We start from the raw sequence: 18254 nt of genomic DNA, 5'->3' as shown, positions 1-18254 counted from the left end.
TTGTTCTGTGCACCTAAAACAGTATAGAACACTCAAAATTCGTTAATATTTGAAGTGGATAATTCATTAGGCAATAATTAGTTGGTTTTAAAATCACAACGGAATCCGTTTTTAATTCAGTTTTAAAAAAGCTGCACTGGAAAATTACGAAATAAATAAAAAAAAATTAAAGTTTTAGAAGCGAAAATTTCACTTACCCTATAAACGACTGATTGAGCTTGTAGGTAAAAGGCTTCTACTGTAGTAGATCCTCGAAGTTGGGTGATATGCTCAACGAAATACCTATAAGATATAAAAATAAAAACTAAGAAATCATGTAACTTTCTTTACATGGTGACATTCAGTCAATAGCAATCATGTTTCTGGATTTAAAAAAATTTTTAAAAAAATAAATAAATAAATATATATATATATATATATATATATATATATATATATATATATAACGTGCACCGTTTCACCAGAACAATGCTATTAGTCAAGTGTGATAAAGAAACACAAACAAAACATGCGAATCGCTCATTTGTTTCTAAAGTTTTTGAAGAAAGGTCACCAACCTTCAAACATTTGTGCGTGCAACAATAGACAGCGGGGCGAATTATGAATCGCCTACTTCATTTTCTTAAGATATACGGAAACAAAAGAAGAATCGACAAAAAAAAAAAAAGCTTTCCCATAACCAATTATGGAGACGATGAAAAGGAAGGTCGAAGGATGAAATCTGGAGCTTTAGTGCGTCATTAAGGAAACACACATTAAGTAGGTCGCAGCTGGGTCACGTCTGATTCAGTAAGGGAGCAAAAGTGCATTAGAGGCTTGCTGCGGTAGCGTATGGAACGGAGAAAATGCCGTGCCGGCATACTTACCGCCAGTTGAGACGAGAAAGAGAGGAACAAAACACCTTTCTGCTCCATTAGTTCTCTTCCGTCTACTATTTTTCACGAGCCCACGCATCTTAAGAAGCTACAGTTACTATCTGTGGCATTATGGATGTCTTCATTGCAGTAAATGATGATGGCGGTAGTCTACGCTACGAATCGCTGCATGTGGCTGATTGAAGTCATTAAGTTTCACGTGGGCACGGATGTGTAGGAGTGATATTTGTACACACCTACTCTTAAGTTCAGTGAGGCGGGCCTCTTATTTCTTTCGGATGATTTTTACTACCGATAAAGATCCTTGAAACTGCTGATTTAGCATTAAACAAATTATTTTCTTCCATTAATCTGCTGTTAGATGTATTTAACGCAAAGTGGCTGTTATTCACGATTGCCGTATTGCAATTAGAGCTCCTCTCCGTGCATACATATCTGGAGCTCGTCAAAAGAAAGCATCCATTAATAATAATAATTGAATTGAATAATTAAAAAAAAATCCAAGTTCCGGTTGTAAAGATACTTACTCTGAAGAATACCCTTCCTTCAGAATTCATTTATAAACATTCGAAAAGAATAAGTGGAAATAGATATTTAAATCGTGTAATGGAAAGAACGGTCAACCAAACAAACTGTTTTTTTTTAAAAATAAATTAATAAACGAAATTATTATTCATCAATTATAAGGAAAGCTAGCATCAAGATAAAGCAAAACTATCAAAAAGACACCTTCAAAAACCTTTTGAAACACGGAATATTATCCTCTGATAAAATATGACCACGATGTGGGGCATCGAATTCTTATTCAGATTCATTTTTTTTATTTATTAAGATTCAACTGATTTTGAAAGGCCAAAAACCGGAACTTTTTTCTTTTTTTTTTATCAGTCACAAATAATAGCCATGATTTCTGGAACCTTACTAAAATTATTTGTCACATCCACCCCTCAATCCTATTTCCTGCTTTGCATTAACAATCTACATCGGTGGTCATCTAATGACAGACTGCCAGGATTTCCCCCATTCCTCTAGTGATTTGAACGTAACTCAATAATTTATACAATGTTAATTATTTTAGTTTCGCATTTTGTGTGTGTGTGTGTGTGCGCGTGCGCTGCTTATTTCAATGTACGGCATTTAAAAAAAAAAATCAAAATTATTCTTCAGTATTTTTTCGTAGGTTTAAGGAACCTGTATCTCCTCTGTAGATAATTCCAGACTTGCTATATGACGATATCTTAGGAAATTCTGCCCCTATTATTAGCGTGTTACATCGACTTGAAGCGTCCGCATCTAAAGGGCTTTAGGTATCTTCAATGCTTAAGCAATGGATCGGCATCATCTGGTGCATTCGGACTGTAATAGCCTTGTCCTGAGATAAAAAAAAAAAAAAAAGAGCGAATACTATTCATATCACTAGATAAGATCGTTCCTGTTTATTGCGCATCTGAACCAGCACAAAAATTCCTCCGATTATGGTGAAAAGAATACGCATTTAGTTCTGAACTATTTGGCTGTCATTAATTTATTTAACAACACTTTCATCCTTCTCTATTTAATTTTAGAATATGCATCTTGGATGATTATGGAATATTCCTTTTTTTTTTTTGTCTTACTGATTAAGATGCATTTTAAGTATTTCATTTTAAATTGCTATTGTCTGCTTAAAAAAAAAAAAATGCCTGCTCTTCAAGCTGTAAGAGATTGATAGTTGTAACCTACTAACAGTTACCATTGTAACTTTCTTGGGGAAAAAACTCCGTTTAACTCCACAATCCAAGATGCTCAATACCAGCTAAAAGTGAAAATAAAGTTCTCTTTCCTCCCTTCAAGCGAATCGTTCTTGCTCTGGATTACTGCTGCTAATATAATAATAGTCTTCACCTCATTCGTGTTTATATAACAGTATCATGCTTCAAATTTGCAATATATTAATTTTTCTTGTATGCAATAATCAACACTGCAGATGCATTCAACGTATTGCTCTCACTTCGATTTAAAAAAAAAAATGTGATGAAATATACTAACGGTGCTCTATCTGGAAATCAACCTTTCAATAGATAATAATCAGTATCGATTATTATCAATACTGATGATTATCTACCACCAATCAACTACTATTGGAGACATAGTAGTTGCTTTCGATATTTTTAATGCGTTTAGTGGACTTTTGGTAATTTAGGCCTTTTGAAAGAAGCGACTGTCTTATGGCTTGCTTTATATACGCATGAAAAAAATCCCTTTAGTAATTCGCCAAATGCTGCTATCCATAAACTTTTATACAAATACTGAGGCTACTAAACAGTAAAACAGCATCCGCTGCAGCACCAATAGGCGAATAGCCATGAAATATGTTAATTTCGTTTTTTTTTTCCCATTCGTTTCATATTATTTAAATTGTTGAACACGTTCATAGACAATCACGCGATACCGTGTGCTCTCATCGAGCGGTCGTTCACGCGTTATCGCGTGGACGTCGCTAACTAAATAGAACAATAAAAAAAAATTTGGCCACCACACGAAATTCCAATTTTCAGCTTGGCAATGAACGTGTTAAAAAATATTTATACGAGAGGCAACATTAATGTTAACGGTAAAAATAATACGATACGTACTTCACCAAAAAATACAGAATTAGAGTTCCCTGAGGATTTTTCTTGGGAAAGTCGTGCTCTAAAACCCTTCTATCCAGCTGAAGCCAAATGTAGTGTCCTCTGAAAAGAAAATAAGACGGGTAAAATTGTTATTAATTTGATTCAGAATGATATAAGTACTTGTACAAACTAAGCATTTTAAGTGGGAGCACCTTATTAATGGATTCCAGTAATTAAATGTAAAAGGGAAGTGACTGGATATTTTAGTAGATTCCAAACAGCAAGCTTCATTAAACTCCACCAAGCTACATAGGAATTGTTTCGAATCACTTTTCAGATAAAAATGACTACATTCGAAGCCAGGATTGAACTGAATGGACTCTATTCTGGATGTATGAATTATCAACTGTAATAAAATTCGATATTTTTAGGATGCCAGCTATAATTTACTGTACTTTGTCCATACAAACGATTGAAACGAATCTGAGACAGCTCAACAACCTTTTGTTGTAAGGATTCCCAATACCAAATTTTAATAACATTCGTCTAGCCAGAGCCGAAGAATAACTAGCACGGTACGTCCAGACTAACATTCCTGATATCCCTGAGTTCCGATTTTGTTTGGTACTTATCAGCATCTAACAGAATCGGGGTTGATAAAGTTGGTAAGAAGCACCGGCACATAACACGTGGCGGAGCTTTTCACCATATGAATATCTGAGTAAAGAAACATTTTTGAAAGCTTTTGAGAAAAGGGAGAAACCAATAAGTTCGATTTTCACATTACTTTTCAAAAACACTCGCTGATGTTCAAGGTGACTTATACCTCAACACAAGAATTAGTTAAGTTTATAGAAGTAAGAAAATAAGGTCCTTCGGAAGTAAAAATTGGAAAACACAACTTTAGAGCATTATTTATTAACCACTTGGAGATGTAGGAATTTCAGTCGCTCCACGACGAGAGGCTGAAGCGATGAAAAGTTTATATAACAAAAATAAATTGCACGGGCGCGCGCACACACACACAAAAACCGTTTTACTGTTTGTCTAAGAAAGACAAAGAGTAAAGTTGTCTATTTTCTAGAATATGTCTATTGTCTCTCAACAAATAGACTTAATCTATATCTATTGGTTGATATTTCTATATCAACAAATAAACAGTACATCAAATTTCTGCCTGTACGTACTTTTGTTTTGCTTAAGGATAAAACTGAAATTTTATAAATATATAAACAATTCATACGCTATCGTACAGAAGAAAAATCCTTTCTGTTCGTGTGCGCGCTAAGGATTCCTTATTGGTGTTAATATCAACAAGGAATAACTGGTAAATATTCCCAAACAAATATAAGGAAACGAAAGAAAAAATATTTACTAACAATGGACGAATGAAATCGATCTTTCTTTTCCTAAACAAAGCAATGTCCCGGTGAGATAGATATCCAATAATAGCAGAGAGACATGCACACACGCATCAACTGGGAAATCGCCTGACACCATCTCTGCAAGGTTCAGCTTCTCGGTATACGCATGCATGTGTTGCTGATAACACCAATAACAGTGATTCGAAAAAGAGACAAATGAATGCATCTTTTGTAACTGCTTCCATGGCCGTGCCCTCTATCGTCCGCCCGACATCCGACCCGGAAGTTCAAGAATAAAGAACCATGTGAAAACACTGATTGGTCTTTCGCTGGCATTAGACTGCTGTCTCATAGCTCCCTAGGGAGTGTGCTTAGCTGCATGAAACCGTACACCAGAAAGATTCTTCTCAGAGAGTTAAAAAAATAAATAAATAAAACAAAAAGAAAGAAAGCAGGTATTGAATGCTGCTTTTATCACCGACCGCTATCACTTTCCTGTATCAGATAAAAGGAAAGTAGGACAAAGCAAGTCCAAATAAACTTCGATATAGAGCAAAAGAGTATTCAAGTACAATGGCGCACGGGAAAGTTAAATTGCAAGATGTCAAGTGCGCCGAAATACCACCGTGATATTTGCTTTATAAGAAATAATTGGTAAACATTCTACATTGAATGTTTTCTTCTATGAGCAAGAAAAAAATAATGATGTCCATTTGCTAACATAATGGAAAATAAAATAAATGCCAAAATTAACCGATATCATTAAAACCAGTGTCCTGCTTATTTAGTGAACTAAAATGGCTTCAAAAAGTTCATGCAATGGACTTTTTCAAGCCACTTTAGTTCGCTAAAATAGAATACAAAAGAATATATAAAATTAATAAAAATAGAAACAAAAATCCGCAGCACACCCATTGTATTACTATAAGGTTAAAAGTCACTAAATTTTAACTTTGAAATTCATGAGTTATTTAAAGTATGAATTATTTTGCATGCATTTATTGCTAGCAATTAAATAATTATTATAAAAACATAGTATTATGGGAAAATAGTTCCGACCGTTCAGTGAAAAATATAATGTTCGTTTTCTTTAAGTGTCAGCACCCAATTATACATTAAACCGAGCGAGTTTTACTATTCTGAATGGACAGTGAAACTGTTGTAATTAACAGTAAGATATCGGGAATACATTAATTGAAAATATTTTAATAGGTTTTAAAAAGGAAAACATCTACATATTTTGTTGCCAATTTTCTGATATCATCGGGATTAAAAAACAAAATCAGAAACCAATATGTAAAAAAAACATGGTAATCTAAAGAACGAATGCCTTATTCTGCACATTAAAAAAATGTCATTCATCAGATTATTATTATTACGGCCGACTCCAGGGAGTCCTTAGACTTATCGAGGTAGGCCCTAAACATCATGTCCACACAACTATTCGACATTCTCACAGTATCTATCATACCTTGCCTTGAACTCACTCACCGTCATAGCACTCACAACAGACTCTGGCAGCTTATTCCACTCTTTTACCACTCTAAAAGTAAAGAATCCAGCTCTAACACCCTTGCTAACCACACTCTTTCCCAGCTTCCATAGGTGTCCCCTAGTTCTCCCACCACCAGTCCTGATCTCAAAAATATCCTCTGAATTAATCCTATATAAACCCTTTAGCAATTTGTATGTCTCAATCATATCTCCCCTTTTCCGCATATTAACTAATTTCTGAAACTCACAAATCTTCAACCTGTTCTCATATGGTTCATTCCATAGACCTGCTATCATCTTAGTCACTCGCCTCTGGATCCTCTCCACCTCCTCCCCATCAAGAAGAAACCTAGGTGACCAAATCTGGGCACAGTAGTCGAGATGAGGTCTTATCAAGGCTCGGTACAGAGGTACAATAACTTGCTTGTCTCTGCTCGTCAAAGTATTTTTCAACAACCAAATGAGTCGATGAGCTGATTTAGCCACTTTTGCAATGTTTCCCCCTAAACTTCATCTCCCTATCCACCAACACTCCCAAGTCCCTGGCCTCATCAATCTCCTGGAGTACAGTTCCACCAATGTAGTATACTGCTGCTAATCTTTTCACCCCAAAATGCATAACCTTACATTTTGTCACATTAAATTAACATCCATTCTCCTTAGCCCAGAACTCCAATCTATCCAAGTCGTCCTGCAAGATTTTGACATCTTCTGCATTCACTATTGCCCAACCCAACTTTGCATCATCAGCGAACAAATGAACTGTTCCTCTTAGATCCTTCCCTATATCGTTAATGAACAAATTAAACAGCAGTGGTCCAAGAACAGAACCCTGCAGCACACCACTAGTCACAGGCCGTCTTTTGAACTCTACTCCTGAATAAACTACTCTCTGATATCTCTCCATCAACCACCCACCTATCCATCTCACCAACCCTGTATCCATTCCCATATGTAGTAGTTTACGGATTAGAATTCCATGTGGTATCCTGTCAAATGCCTTAGCCAGGTCCAGCAGTATCACTGTAAACCCATTTCCCTTATCCAGTTCAGCCGTCACCTTGTTATAAAACTTGAGCAAGTTACTGAGGCATGATCTACCCTTCACAAAGCCATGCTGTCCCCCGTACCGTATCTCATTTTCATCAATCCATTCCTGTATTTTTCCCTTTACTACTTTCTCCAAGACCTTGACAACGACTCCTGTTATGCTGATCGGTCGGTAATTTGCAACAGTAGTCTTGGATCCTCCTTTATGCAGTGGAACTATTTTCCCCTCTTTCCACACCTTCGGGACTAAACCAGACCCGAGACTCAGATTAAACAACATGGTCAAGGTCACTGATAATTCTTTAGCCGCTTCACGCATGACCCGTGCCGGTATACTATCCAATCTCACAGATGTATTCAGATTAAGGTTCTGTAATAGACTATTCACCTCCACTTCATTCATCACAATTCCCGTATAAACTAATGGTTCCTTCATTTTGTCAATGTCACCACCTGGATGATATACTCTAGCAAAGTGCTCGCTCAGTAATTCCACTATATCGACTGATTCAGTGACCTCCTTACCATCGTCATTCCTTAAAATCATTTTGCCGTGTACAGTTTTTTTTTTTTTTTTGCTTGCAGCATATTGAAAGAACTGTTTGGTATTCTCTTTAGCTTGCATAGCTAGTTTCCTTTCATAATCCGCTTTTGCTTTTTTTTACCACACTCATCAGATCTAATCTAAATTACAGCAATCACCTAAAAGCGACTTTGTTCTTATCTTTGGATTTTTTTAAATAACTGTTTTGGTGTTTTGGTTTTTAGTGGTTTTTTTTTTTTTTTATCTGACGATGTCAGATAATTTTAAAGACGTTCTCTTTAAAATCTATTAAAGGTATTTTGATCTATTTTCCCTGCTTTGTTTTATGCGAATTCCGCATATGAAATGTCGTAAACTTATAGTAAGTTATTACTAGGTAATACGATGACATCTGATTCGAGATTTTTTTAATTCTTGTATTGTTTTTTTACTGTTGTTACTGAGTTCTCAGAAATTATGAGGAGGATTTAAATTCTCAGCAACTAAAACAATGTGAGCCAAGTAGCCGTTTCTAAACCGAATCCAAGTTCATAAATTTCTCAGTGCTTGGGTAACTCCTCTCCTCTTCCACCCATGTGAAATGGTTTATTTATTTAGCGTATGGCATGATAAAAAAAGACAAATGACATCAAAATATATAATACATATTTGTGCAGACAAGATAAATGAAGCATGGTTATTCTGAGACGTCAGTTTTGTTTAGATGAGATAAACTAGCTGTTCAGATTACCCTAAAACAACCAAGTCTGTGGTGATGAGTGAGTATTGTGTTTGTAACGGACGTATGTTCTCTCACCAGTTTGTATGTGATGCGGAATGAAAAACCCGAGATTCCGCCTGGGAAGGAAAACCCTGCCACCTCTGAGACTGAATGAAACAGGCAAACCAATCGATCGGTTGAACCATGCGACCTGAAGTATTATCTGTAGAGAGGGCAAAGAACCTTCCGTGATTGTGCTGAAATTTTCAGACGAAAGGAACAACAATGTTTCAAATTTAATCAAAATCCGTTCAAGGTTGCAATTTATAAAGATGCTTGCAAATAAGTTCCCTCCCGGTCATTTTTCGCTAATTTAAAACTGCTTTTCCTTCATTAAGATGATCTGGTGCTTTACTGATATAACATTAGCTATTATATCATAGACAAGCTAATGCGATACCAATAATATTCCTAGACCAGGAGTTACAGCGGCTTGGATTTTAATCTTGTCAATTCTCGCTGTTATAATTCTTAGATAATGAAATGATAGCATTTATAAGGTAATCCGAACAACATTGCACATATTTAAATCTGCTGATTCCCATCCCAAATGCAAACTAATGCCACTACACAATAATGACGACGACAGGTCTCCCATCAAATGACCGAAACAGTCATCAAGTCTTGTTTCCTCTCCTGATTCGGTGTGACATTTCCTCCTTGCACTCGTGACAGATATCCGCGTGTCCTTAAAAAAGAAATTCTTCTTACCATTTGAGAAAGTCGACGAAAGAGAAATTGTATTTCTATCAAAACGGAGATTTTATTGAGTACACTGAAAACTTTCTAAAATAACTACATAACACTGCTGTGGAACAGACTTAAGAGAATTATGTATAGCAGGAATGCCATAGATAATTTTAACTTTAAATGTATGCATATGCGTACATACTGTATATTAAGGAAGGATGTTTCTCGATGTCATATAACTTCTTGCAAGCATGCCTGGATTGCAGAGAACGAATTTTTGAACATCAGTAATTCCTTAAAAAAAAATCCAGTGATCATGCAAGAAAATACAGATATAGACTTACGAAGTCAAACTAAGAAGCGCCTTACATCTTATTAAATTAATCAATGCTTTCTTTAAATTAGCTGTATACAAAACAGTGTTCGAACCAATATTAACTTATGGATTTGAGAGCTGGGTCAGAAGTAAAACACTTGACCAAAGACTAGAGACAGCAGATATCAGAGTCCCGAGAAAGATTAGAGGCGTGAAGAGAGCATCAATGGCAATATCATATTAAAAAACAAGGATATTAGGAAAGAACTCGACATTATTAGCATCCAGGAATGCGTTAGCAGAGCAAATCTCAGGTGGATGGTCACTTAAACAGAATGGGCAAGGAAAGATTAGCAAAACAAGTGTTCTCTGCCAGGTTGGCAGGAAAACGACCCAGAGGAAGACCAAGATATAGGTGGACTGATACGGTATACAAAGTGCCTTAGACGATAGAAATATAAGATCTGATAATGTTGGAGTCTTGACAAGTAACAGACTGATTTGGAGGAAAATTGTAGATAGGAAGTTAGTAATGATGTGAATTTTTCATGTAGTACTATCATATCCTGTAGACCTCCTTGAGGGTACATGGCAGGAATTTGATGATGATGCTTTCTTTGTGTATATTTATTTTTGTTCGTTTATATTTATCTATAATTTGACAATCTTTCACGGGCAAGATTATCATATAAATAAACTAGAACCCTATATTTTATTCTAAAATAAGCAAACAAAAGCTTTCACTTAAAATATCTTCAATGACCTAGCTATCTGTATAATAAGAGCAGCTGATCATTTCTAGAAGTTGTTCTAAATATCCCCTAATACACTTCCTGGGGAAGAAGTACATATTGACTCGTGGTTGCTTTACAAACTGTTATCGAGTAGTCTCACAGTAAAAATATGGTTATGAACTATTTTCTATTTGTGTATGATAAATATAACTTCTTGTAAGTAAACTTATCTCAGTCAAAATCGTAATTTTTTCTTAAAAAAATAAACAAAAATAAAAAAAACTGGGTTTAATTTGGTGGTAAACACCACACTGGCGAACATTAGGGTAAGTAACGTAGTTGAAATTAAAAAAAATAGCCGAATCACCAATCAGAACATCAATACTTTAATATCAACTTCATTGCAGCAGCAATTTTTTTATTTACTTTTAATCATTTATTAAATGAATTACTTCAAGCTCTTCATGCTTTCTTCCCAACTAAATGACAGGACTATAGTTGCTGTTGATCACGTTCTTGTGTGTCTTCCCGCTATTTTTTTTCATGATTTTCTAAATTGTTTTTATATCAGCAATTATACAGGCACGCCGCCGATTACTCATTAGTCATTAAGCATCAATCTTTTACCCGTGTCATCACCACCCAAGGGCGTTTGAAGGCATTGCATTGTAAATAGTATCACCGGTAAATGCTTTAAAGGGGTTGTTCTTCTAGATGACAATGTAGCCATTTTTTTTTTTTTCTTTCGAAAATAGGTGTATGTGTTTGTGCATGGGTGTAAGCTGTAAGTTCGACAAGGTAGAATATAATACACAATCTTCCCTCTAAGAACCTTGAAGACGGGTTTTGCAACTGAACAGTATCTATAAGCTTCATATCGGTTCGCCAGTCTTCATAAACAAATCGAGGACGTATACTGTGGATTACACTTTAGACTTCCAGGAAAAATTGTGCTGCAATTTTTATTTTTGTTAAAATTGGACAAAAATAATAATAATTTTCCCTTTCCACAAAGACCAAAATGCAGTTTTCACTGCATCAGTGACTGAAGTATGCAGAAAATCACCATTGTCAAAATTATTCTTTGACAATGACGTTTATAACCGCTCCTTTGAAATATTATTCGAGCCGGGTGACCGTAATCTCGCACTAATCTTCTTTAATTGAGGCCTCTTTAATTGAGACCTTCTTTTAAGACTTCGAGGAAAAATTGTGCTGCAATTTTTATTTTCCTTAAAATTGGAGAAAAATAATGATTCTCTAATTCCTTGGACAGGAAAGAGCAGCGTACAACTACTCAGATTAACGAAGAACGCAGTTTGTTCGCCAAAATGGTCGCTGACCTTCGATAGAAGATGGCACCTTAAGAAGAAGAAGAATATCATGAACACATCTACAATGTTATGGTACATTTTCTAACTTGTCTGCTATATCAATTTCACACATGTGTATGCGAGGGATTGCAAAACTTCAACAATGCTGAGTGCGAGCTACAAACTAAGAAGACAGCAGGTGTTTTCTTTTTGAATAGCTGGAAGTTGTAGTCTTTGGGGAATATCGTGTGGAAGCTTTGAAAAAGAAACGTTGTTGGATTATGAATGGTTGTTGACAATCTGGCAACTAAGACTTATGAGTCCGGTACATTACGTCTACTAATGATAAATTTTCATTTTGGGAGGAGAAATTGCCGCCTCAACACAGTACTGGCTAACTTACCTTCAGTGAAAAGCCCTTGAAGTTCCTCTCGTCTTGGATCAAACCCAGATCTTCCCAACCGAAGAACAAATATCGTGTGTCGTCATCGTGATTGCACTACATTTATCCGGAGCAAAACAAGACCATTACATACAGATATGAGATTAGTGTGGCAAACAGCGAGTTTGATGCACTTGCCTTAATGTTTTTTTTTTCTTTTCGTGTTCTGTTTCACTCCTCTTATTAATTAAAGTACGGATAAAAACTAGCTGATTTTTTTATTCCTACTATTAAGATTTCAACACGTCAGCACGTGCTCAGTAGAATTTTAATAATCTTGCATATGAAGGATTGTAAGCATGAGTTGTCATATACTGCAGATGGATAAGGAAGAGAAAAGAACTTTACTAATATTAGATTAAAATGATCATGGTTGCATTTGCGAGTAATATGGATAAGTTATTCCAAATGTGAAATTACTGGATAATACGAAAAGTTATTTCAAAGAATGGAGGGAGAGGGAAGATGAAGGAACGAATAAAAACGCAAGTCGGGAAATGAAGCTGGACACCATGAGTCGGTAGAAACTAGTTTTTGCTTACTTATGCTATGAAGAAACTAGCAGAATTATAGATCAGCTATGATCAGCTGGATTCATCTGAAAAATGTCCATATAAGAATTAAGAGAAAAAGGAATTTTTTCTCTTAAAAAGGCTAGAAATTCAGCAATTGTAATGGAGAGGGATGATTTAGTATACTTAGATGTAAGGCCTCTACCCTACATGGAATTTATACAAAGCAAACAGTTGTTCATGAGAAATTAATGCGTAGACTGAATGAAATTTAATTTCTGCAAGTCGAAACAGCTAACGGATGTCGATATTTCTGTCAGCCAGCTGTGTGGATAAAGCATTCGCTTGTAACCAATACACGAATACGAATTAGACATTTTCTAGCTGGAAATTTATTAAGATGATCGTGATAAAACAGCATCAGATGATTTTTATCATCCTATGTGACATTAGCTCTTTATTACGGGTTTGAAGATGTAGCAAAATCATTTTTCAGAATAAAGTTTCCAGCTTATTCTAAATGGCATCTGTCAGTACTACCAGTTTACAACCACGGCAGATATTTTTGTGATGTTCTGTTCTTACAATGGAGGCAGTGTCTGCAAGAAATAAAATACACACTGCATAATAATTAACTAGATGCTTGGATGAGTTATGTGATTAACAAGTAACCCATCGCAATAATGTGCTAGTTTCAACTTTTTGTGGGGGTAGGATTATCATAAAATAAAATAACAAAGCAATGTTAGAGGAAACAAAGTGGATAAGAAAACTCGCTTTATAATAATGATCTGTATAATGATCTTATACGACTTTTGACAAACGAAAATGATTGGACAGCAATTAAGGAGAGATTATAGCGCAAGTTAAGTGAGGATACAGCAATCGCACCAACGAGTTATCGTTAGATTAACTTGTTAAAGAGGTAATTTAAGAATATGATACGTTTGTGTGTAATATCTGTGAATTACATGCGCTTTAAAGGCGAGTTAGCATATTTAGATTGCTAACTCGCCTTTAAATAAAAGAAATCTTGACTAAATGAACACATTTGATGATCAGATTAACATACTTATATAAGAAAATGGGGGAGGGGGAAGGCTGAACGATGGAATAGAATAATTGTTTAAATTCATGAGAGAAATAGTAAGCACTCATACCGTCATCTAACAGAGCTAACAAATAAAAAAATATACATTTATTGATTAATATAGTATGGTATAGTAATTTTCATGCTGAACATATTCTATTTTTCTTCTTTTTCCCTTACAGTTGTGGAATCTATTACTCTCCACATAACAAATGAAACATGCGAGTGTAATATATATACATATTTCGTGTACTGCATCAAAACGAAAGTGTGTTGAAAAGAATGCAAATTTTGAGGTTAAATTTTTATCTGTAGCTGTTAATAACAGCTCTGGCTACGTTTCAAATGAATAATAAAGTTACAAAGTAGTGAAAAGTCGATGCCGATACTGTAATTATTAAGGTATGTGGGCGAAGCTACTTCTCCAATCACTAATCAGTATTTTTAAAACGACCAATAAAGCATAAAATATAAAGAAGAATCAGGGGCGAATGCTGCTCTTGAAATTCACGCTTGTCATTCAGGAAGTGAGAGGTATGATTGAAGTCTGATTAGCGGAATAATGAATTACTGACCATTTAAAACTATATATTTAGAAATGTATGTACCTTACGGTTCTTCTTTATGAACTGGTCAATAACATCGTCATAAAAAGTTGGTTGAAACTTAATTTTCCCAAGCAACACGCATACCTGTAAAGGCTGGCTGAAGCTCACTGGCTAGAGCTACTTTGACTGCGTATGGCTTGTGTTTAAGACGATGTGAAGGGAGCGGAAATGGCTATGCGCACGCATGAAATCATAGTGCTGCAGCGAAGACCTGGAGGCTCCCACAACCGAGCAAGCCAAGGTAGCTTTAACTAGACGAGTAAACATCGGCCTTCGATACACAACGCAAAGCTCAATTATTGCAGCGCAAGCATAACAGGTCTTCTGTCTACAAAAATAAAAGCCTAAATGGAATGCTTATAAATGCATGCATTTATTAACAAATAAATAGTACTTCTTTCTCAATTAATGAGCTTGGGCAGCAAGCATAGAGAATTCGCCCCTGCGAAGAATAACTCATTAGAGTTGGCATAACTGGGAGAGGTAAGGAACATATCAGTGAGAAAGGAAACAGTAGAGGGAAGAAACTAGAAGTGTGACAGTGACATTGATTAGAGAAAGTTACGCAAGGAATCGGTGTGGTACCTTCTTCATACATAGCAATTATGGGTTTGAAGATTTCACCATGTGAAAAATAAATATACTCGTATATAGCCGCGAATTGAGAAAAAAGGCTTGGAAGCTTCCGTTTGGTAATTTAAGTTTTATAATATCCCATATTATGAATCCATCATTTCAAAAGCCAAATATGAGGCCCTTTTCGAAACTTAGTTTCGAAAATGATTTGAGACCTTATGGAAATACAACATTTGGCATCGGAGTTGTCTTGGTTTGCACTACTTAAAAGACACGGACTTTGCCCAGGAGCCCATGTGTTTGCCGTTTAATGGTGCTATTAAGATTTCAATAGCCTGACAACAGTTTCGAACTGTTGGTTCTCAAGTAAAGACCAGGCATAAACCTTACGAGGGTCAAAATTATCTTCTTAATATTACAGTAATCCTACATCAGAAACTTGTATTCTGCATATGCGGAATACTGGCTGCTGGGCAGAGTTCCTGACCAGACTTGAGACTTGACTTTTGAGAGCACATACCAAGAAAAGTCTGATGCCGATGGTTGTATTCTCATAACTTATCAAGTCAACTGTTTTAAGAAAAAAAAAATATATCACTTTCAACATATTCTTCTGTTTTCATATCGAAAGATACTAAAGTGCAATTGTAATAATGTTGTTTTTTTTTCCCTTCCTAAAATTCTTTTGCATCTAGTTAGCAAGATGACTACGGGAGTGAGAATATATTTTAGATAAGACCAAGGCATCTTACTGGAAATCGAAAAACCGGTATGATGAGGAAGCACACGATTGTTATGTTAATTTTATATACATATTGGTATTACCTCCCAGTGGAAGATAATTTACTATTATCTTCCACTGGGAGGCATAAGGCCATCTATGGCGAGGAATGAACTCCATCAATTTGTGAAGGGGGGGGGGGGAACAGCGCACAAGCAGGTAAACCAATCCCCACAATCATAGTCCAACTAGCTGATTCTGGAAAGAAAAACTAATAATCATAAATAAATAAATAACCGAACAGCAGGTGAACTGTATATTGGCTAATCATCACTGTGATCAAACCAATACGTATATCACAAAAGTCACTAACCATGCACCGATTGGCTTGCGTAAGTTCATTCTCAGCTCTTCTGCTTCTCTTAATACTCGGACATCTTTTTTCTACACACATTTATATCCAAACACCTGCGTTGTCATGTTCAACGCAGCTAAATTAGACAGTCGTTAAGATAAACTTTAATCAGCTTATCCTCCACCCATAATATCTAGCTAATTATTTTTTAAATTACATAAATTCATCGCTTCTATAATCCGTTATTAGCCATTCCACATTTTCTACATTAATAGTAAAAAAAATGGATTTTTAGAATATTTTCATCCTCTCCTTCAATATCTTTCTATTATATCCTCTACTGGAGCCTGGTTCATCTGAGTACTTCAAACACTTGCTATCTTATATACATATTATTATAGTGCTATTTATTAGCTTTCAAGAGATTAACAGAATTTTGGGACCCACAGTGTGTGGGTGGGAGTGGGATCAGCGGGATGAAAAAAGTGAGCACAATTATTGTCCTAAAAAACTATACTAAAAATAGGATTTTTATGACAATACTATCCGTGAAAAGTTGCAAGTGAGTTGGCTGGAAATTAGATAATTCGGGAACCCTTCTCCTGAGAATACATGTGAAACCGTTTTTCAAGTCACTCTAACTTTCCAATAGAGGGGTGATGACTTCCATCACAAGGCAACGAAAATCATCTAGCACCTAAAAACATTCACAAATCTTCAAGCGAGAGTGGGTGTCGAAGCTGCAGCAACCTGTAGGTTGAGAGGTGGGAGAACCAAAGCTGATGAGTGTAGAATAAAATAACTAGAAATCTAAATATCAGAAATTATAAATGCATGAAAAATATAACTACACCGAAATCATTTTATTACTCCTCCCAATTTTCTAATGAATAGCAACTGCAATCTGTCTCCAATGTTTTGAGTGCACTGGTAAGAAAACTCGCAAGTGCCTCTTAAGAATTGTGGAACGTTATCGACAGACCATATCGTACAAAATGATCGTCATGTGATATCCTTAATATTTTTTTTTTCTAACAGATGAAGCTCGTTACATTAGTGGAATCAATGACTCGTGTTCCTTCGTCAAGTTTACATTTTCAGTAAATTATAATATTTTTGTAGACAGGAAAATAATACAACGGAAATATTTATTTCTGGTGTATAATTTCTTATATAATAAATAAATATTTATTAACGTCATTTTAAATACTGGTTAGCAAGAGTCATGAAAGCAAAATTGTTCATGCATGCTCTTCTTCTATGCGCCTGAAAAAATCTTGGTGATGGCAACGAGAAGCATGCGAATTAATATTCGAAACTTCTCACATCAATGAAAACCTGAAAACCATAATACAATTACTTTCTAATGATGCACCATGCACGAGTTGTAAAAATGAAGTCATGAAATTTACGACCAAAAACAAACGAAACTTTGGAGGGTGTGGAGAAAATTTTCTAAGAGAGATGAAACAGGCAAAGTAACTCTTTCTTCCTTCAAGATACCTCAATCTTACATGTATAATGGAAGTGTATTCGGAAAGCACCAACTCTTATAATATATATAATGATCTTTTTAAACAAAATATACTCAAACTTCCCGAACATTTTGTACAATACTCTGGTGACTGAGCTATTTCAGCCACAACACAAAGACGCAATTCTGGACCCATGCGGCAGAATCAAATAGTATTAAGTAATATTCTGTAATCTGCCATAAGTACACTGCCATGATCGCAGACAGGAGACATTTGCCTCTCCCCCCCCCCAACCACCACCACCAAGGGAGATCACATGTTGGCAGTTTCTGATTCAATTGATATCAGAAATACTGGTTTCTAACATCAATTGATATCAGAAATACTGGTTTCTAATATCAATTGATATCAGAAACCAGTAAAAATGTATAGCATATGCATGCTTATACATTTTTACTGGCATACGTTAGCATTTGTTCTCTTAGCGAAATGACCCATCCTTCTTGTACTCACCTAGTGAGGTACCGATGAAAAAACATTCTGAAGGGGAAAAAAAAAACTTATGGACAATGAATTACTCGTATATGCGCGGTTAAAAGAATGTTATATTCTTCTTACATAATTACCAAAAACTAATCGCGCAGTTAGTCTAGTGGCTTTGCGCTTCGCAACCATATGCCTGGGAAAGGAGTGTCCTAGGTTCGATTCCCGTCGCCGACGTGAGGAGCTTAAGGATCTTCC

General features: G+C 35.6%; 1 protein-coding gene across 4 annotated transcripts in view; it reads right to left on the bottom strand.

Annotated features, from left to right (window-relative positions):
- LOC150106534 (uncharacterized) overlaps positions 1-18254 on the bottom strand; it is a 355589-nt gene that overhangs the window by 186494 nt on the left and 150841 nt on the right. For all 4 annotated transcript variants that reach the window (XM_090393178.1, XM_090393180.1, XM_090393177.1 and 1 more), the window contains exons 4-5: positions 3491-3589; positions 198-282 (exon numbers count right to left, since the gene is read on the bottom strand). In XM_090393178.1, coding sequence (XP_090249304.1) covers positions 198-282; positions 3491-3589 — 184 coding nt within the window. The remainder of the gene's footprint in view (positions 1-197; positions 283-3490; positions 3590-18254) is intronic.

This window comes from Typopeltis vanoorti, chromosome 5 (assembly GCF_054136105.1).
Source record: "Typopeltis vanoorti isolate ZY-2024b chromosome 5, IOZ_Tvanoo_1.0, whole genome shotgun sequence".
NCBI classification, from domain to species: Eukaryota; Metazoa; Arthropoda; class Arachnida; order Uropygi; family Thelyphonidae; genus Typopeltis; species Typopeltis vanoorti.
This window is presented reverse-complemented; position numbering and strand designations above follow the sequence as displayed.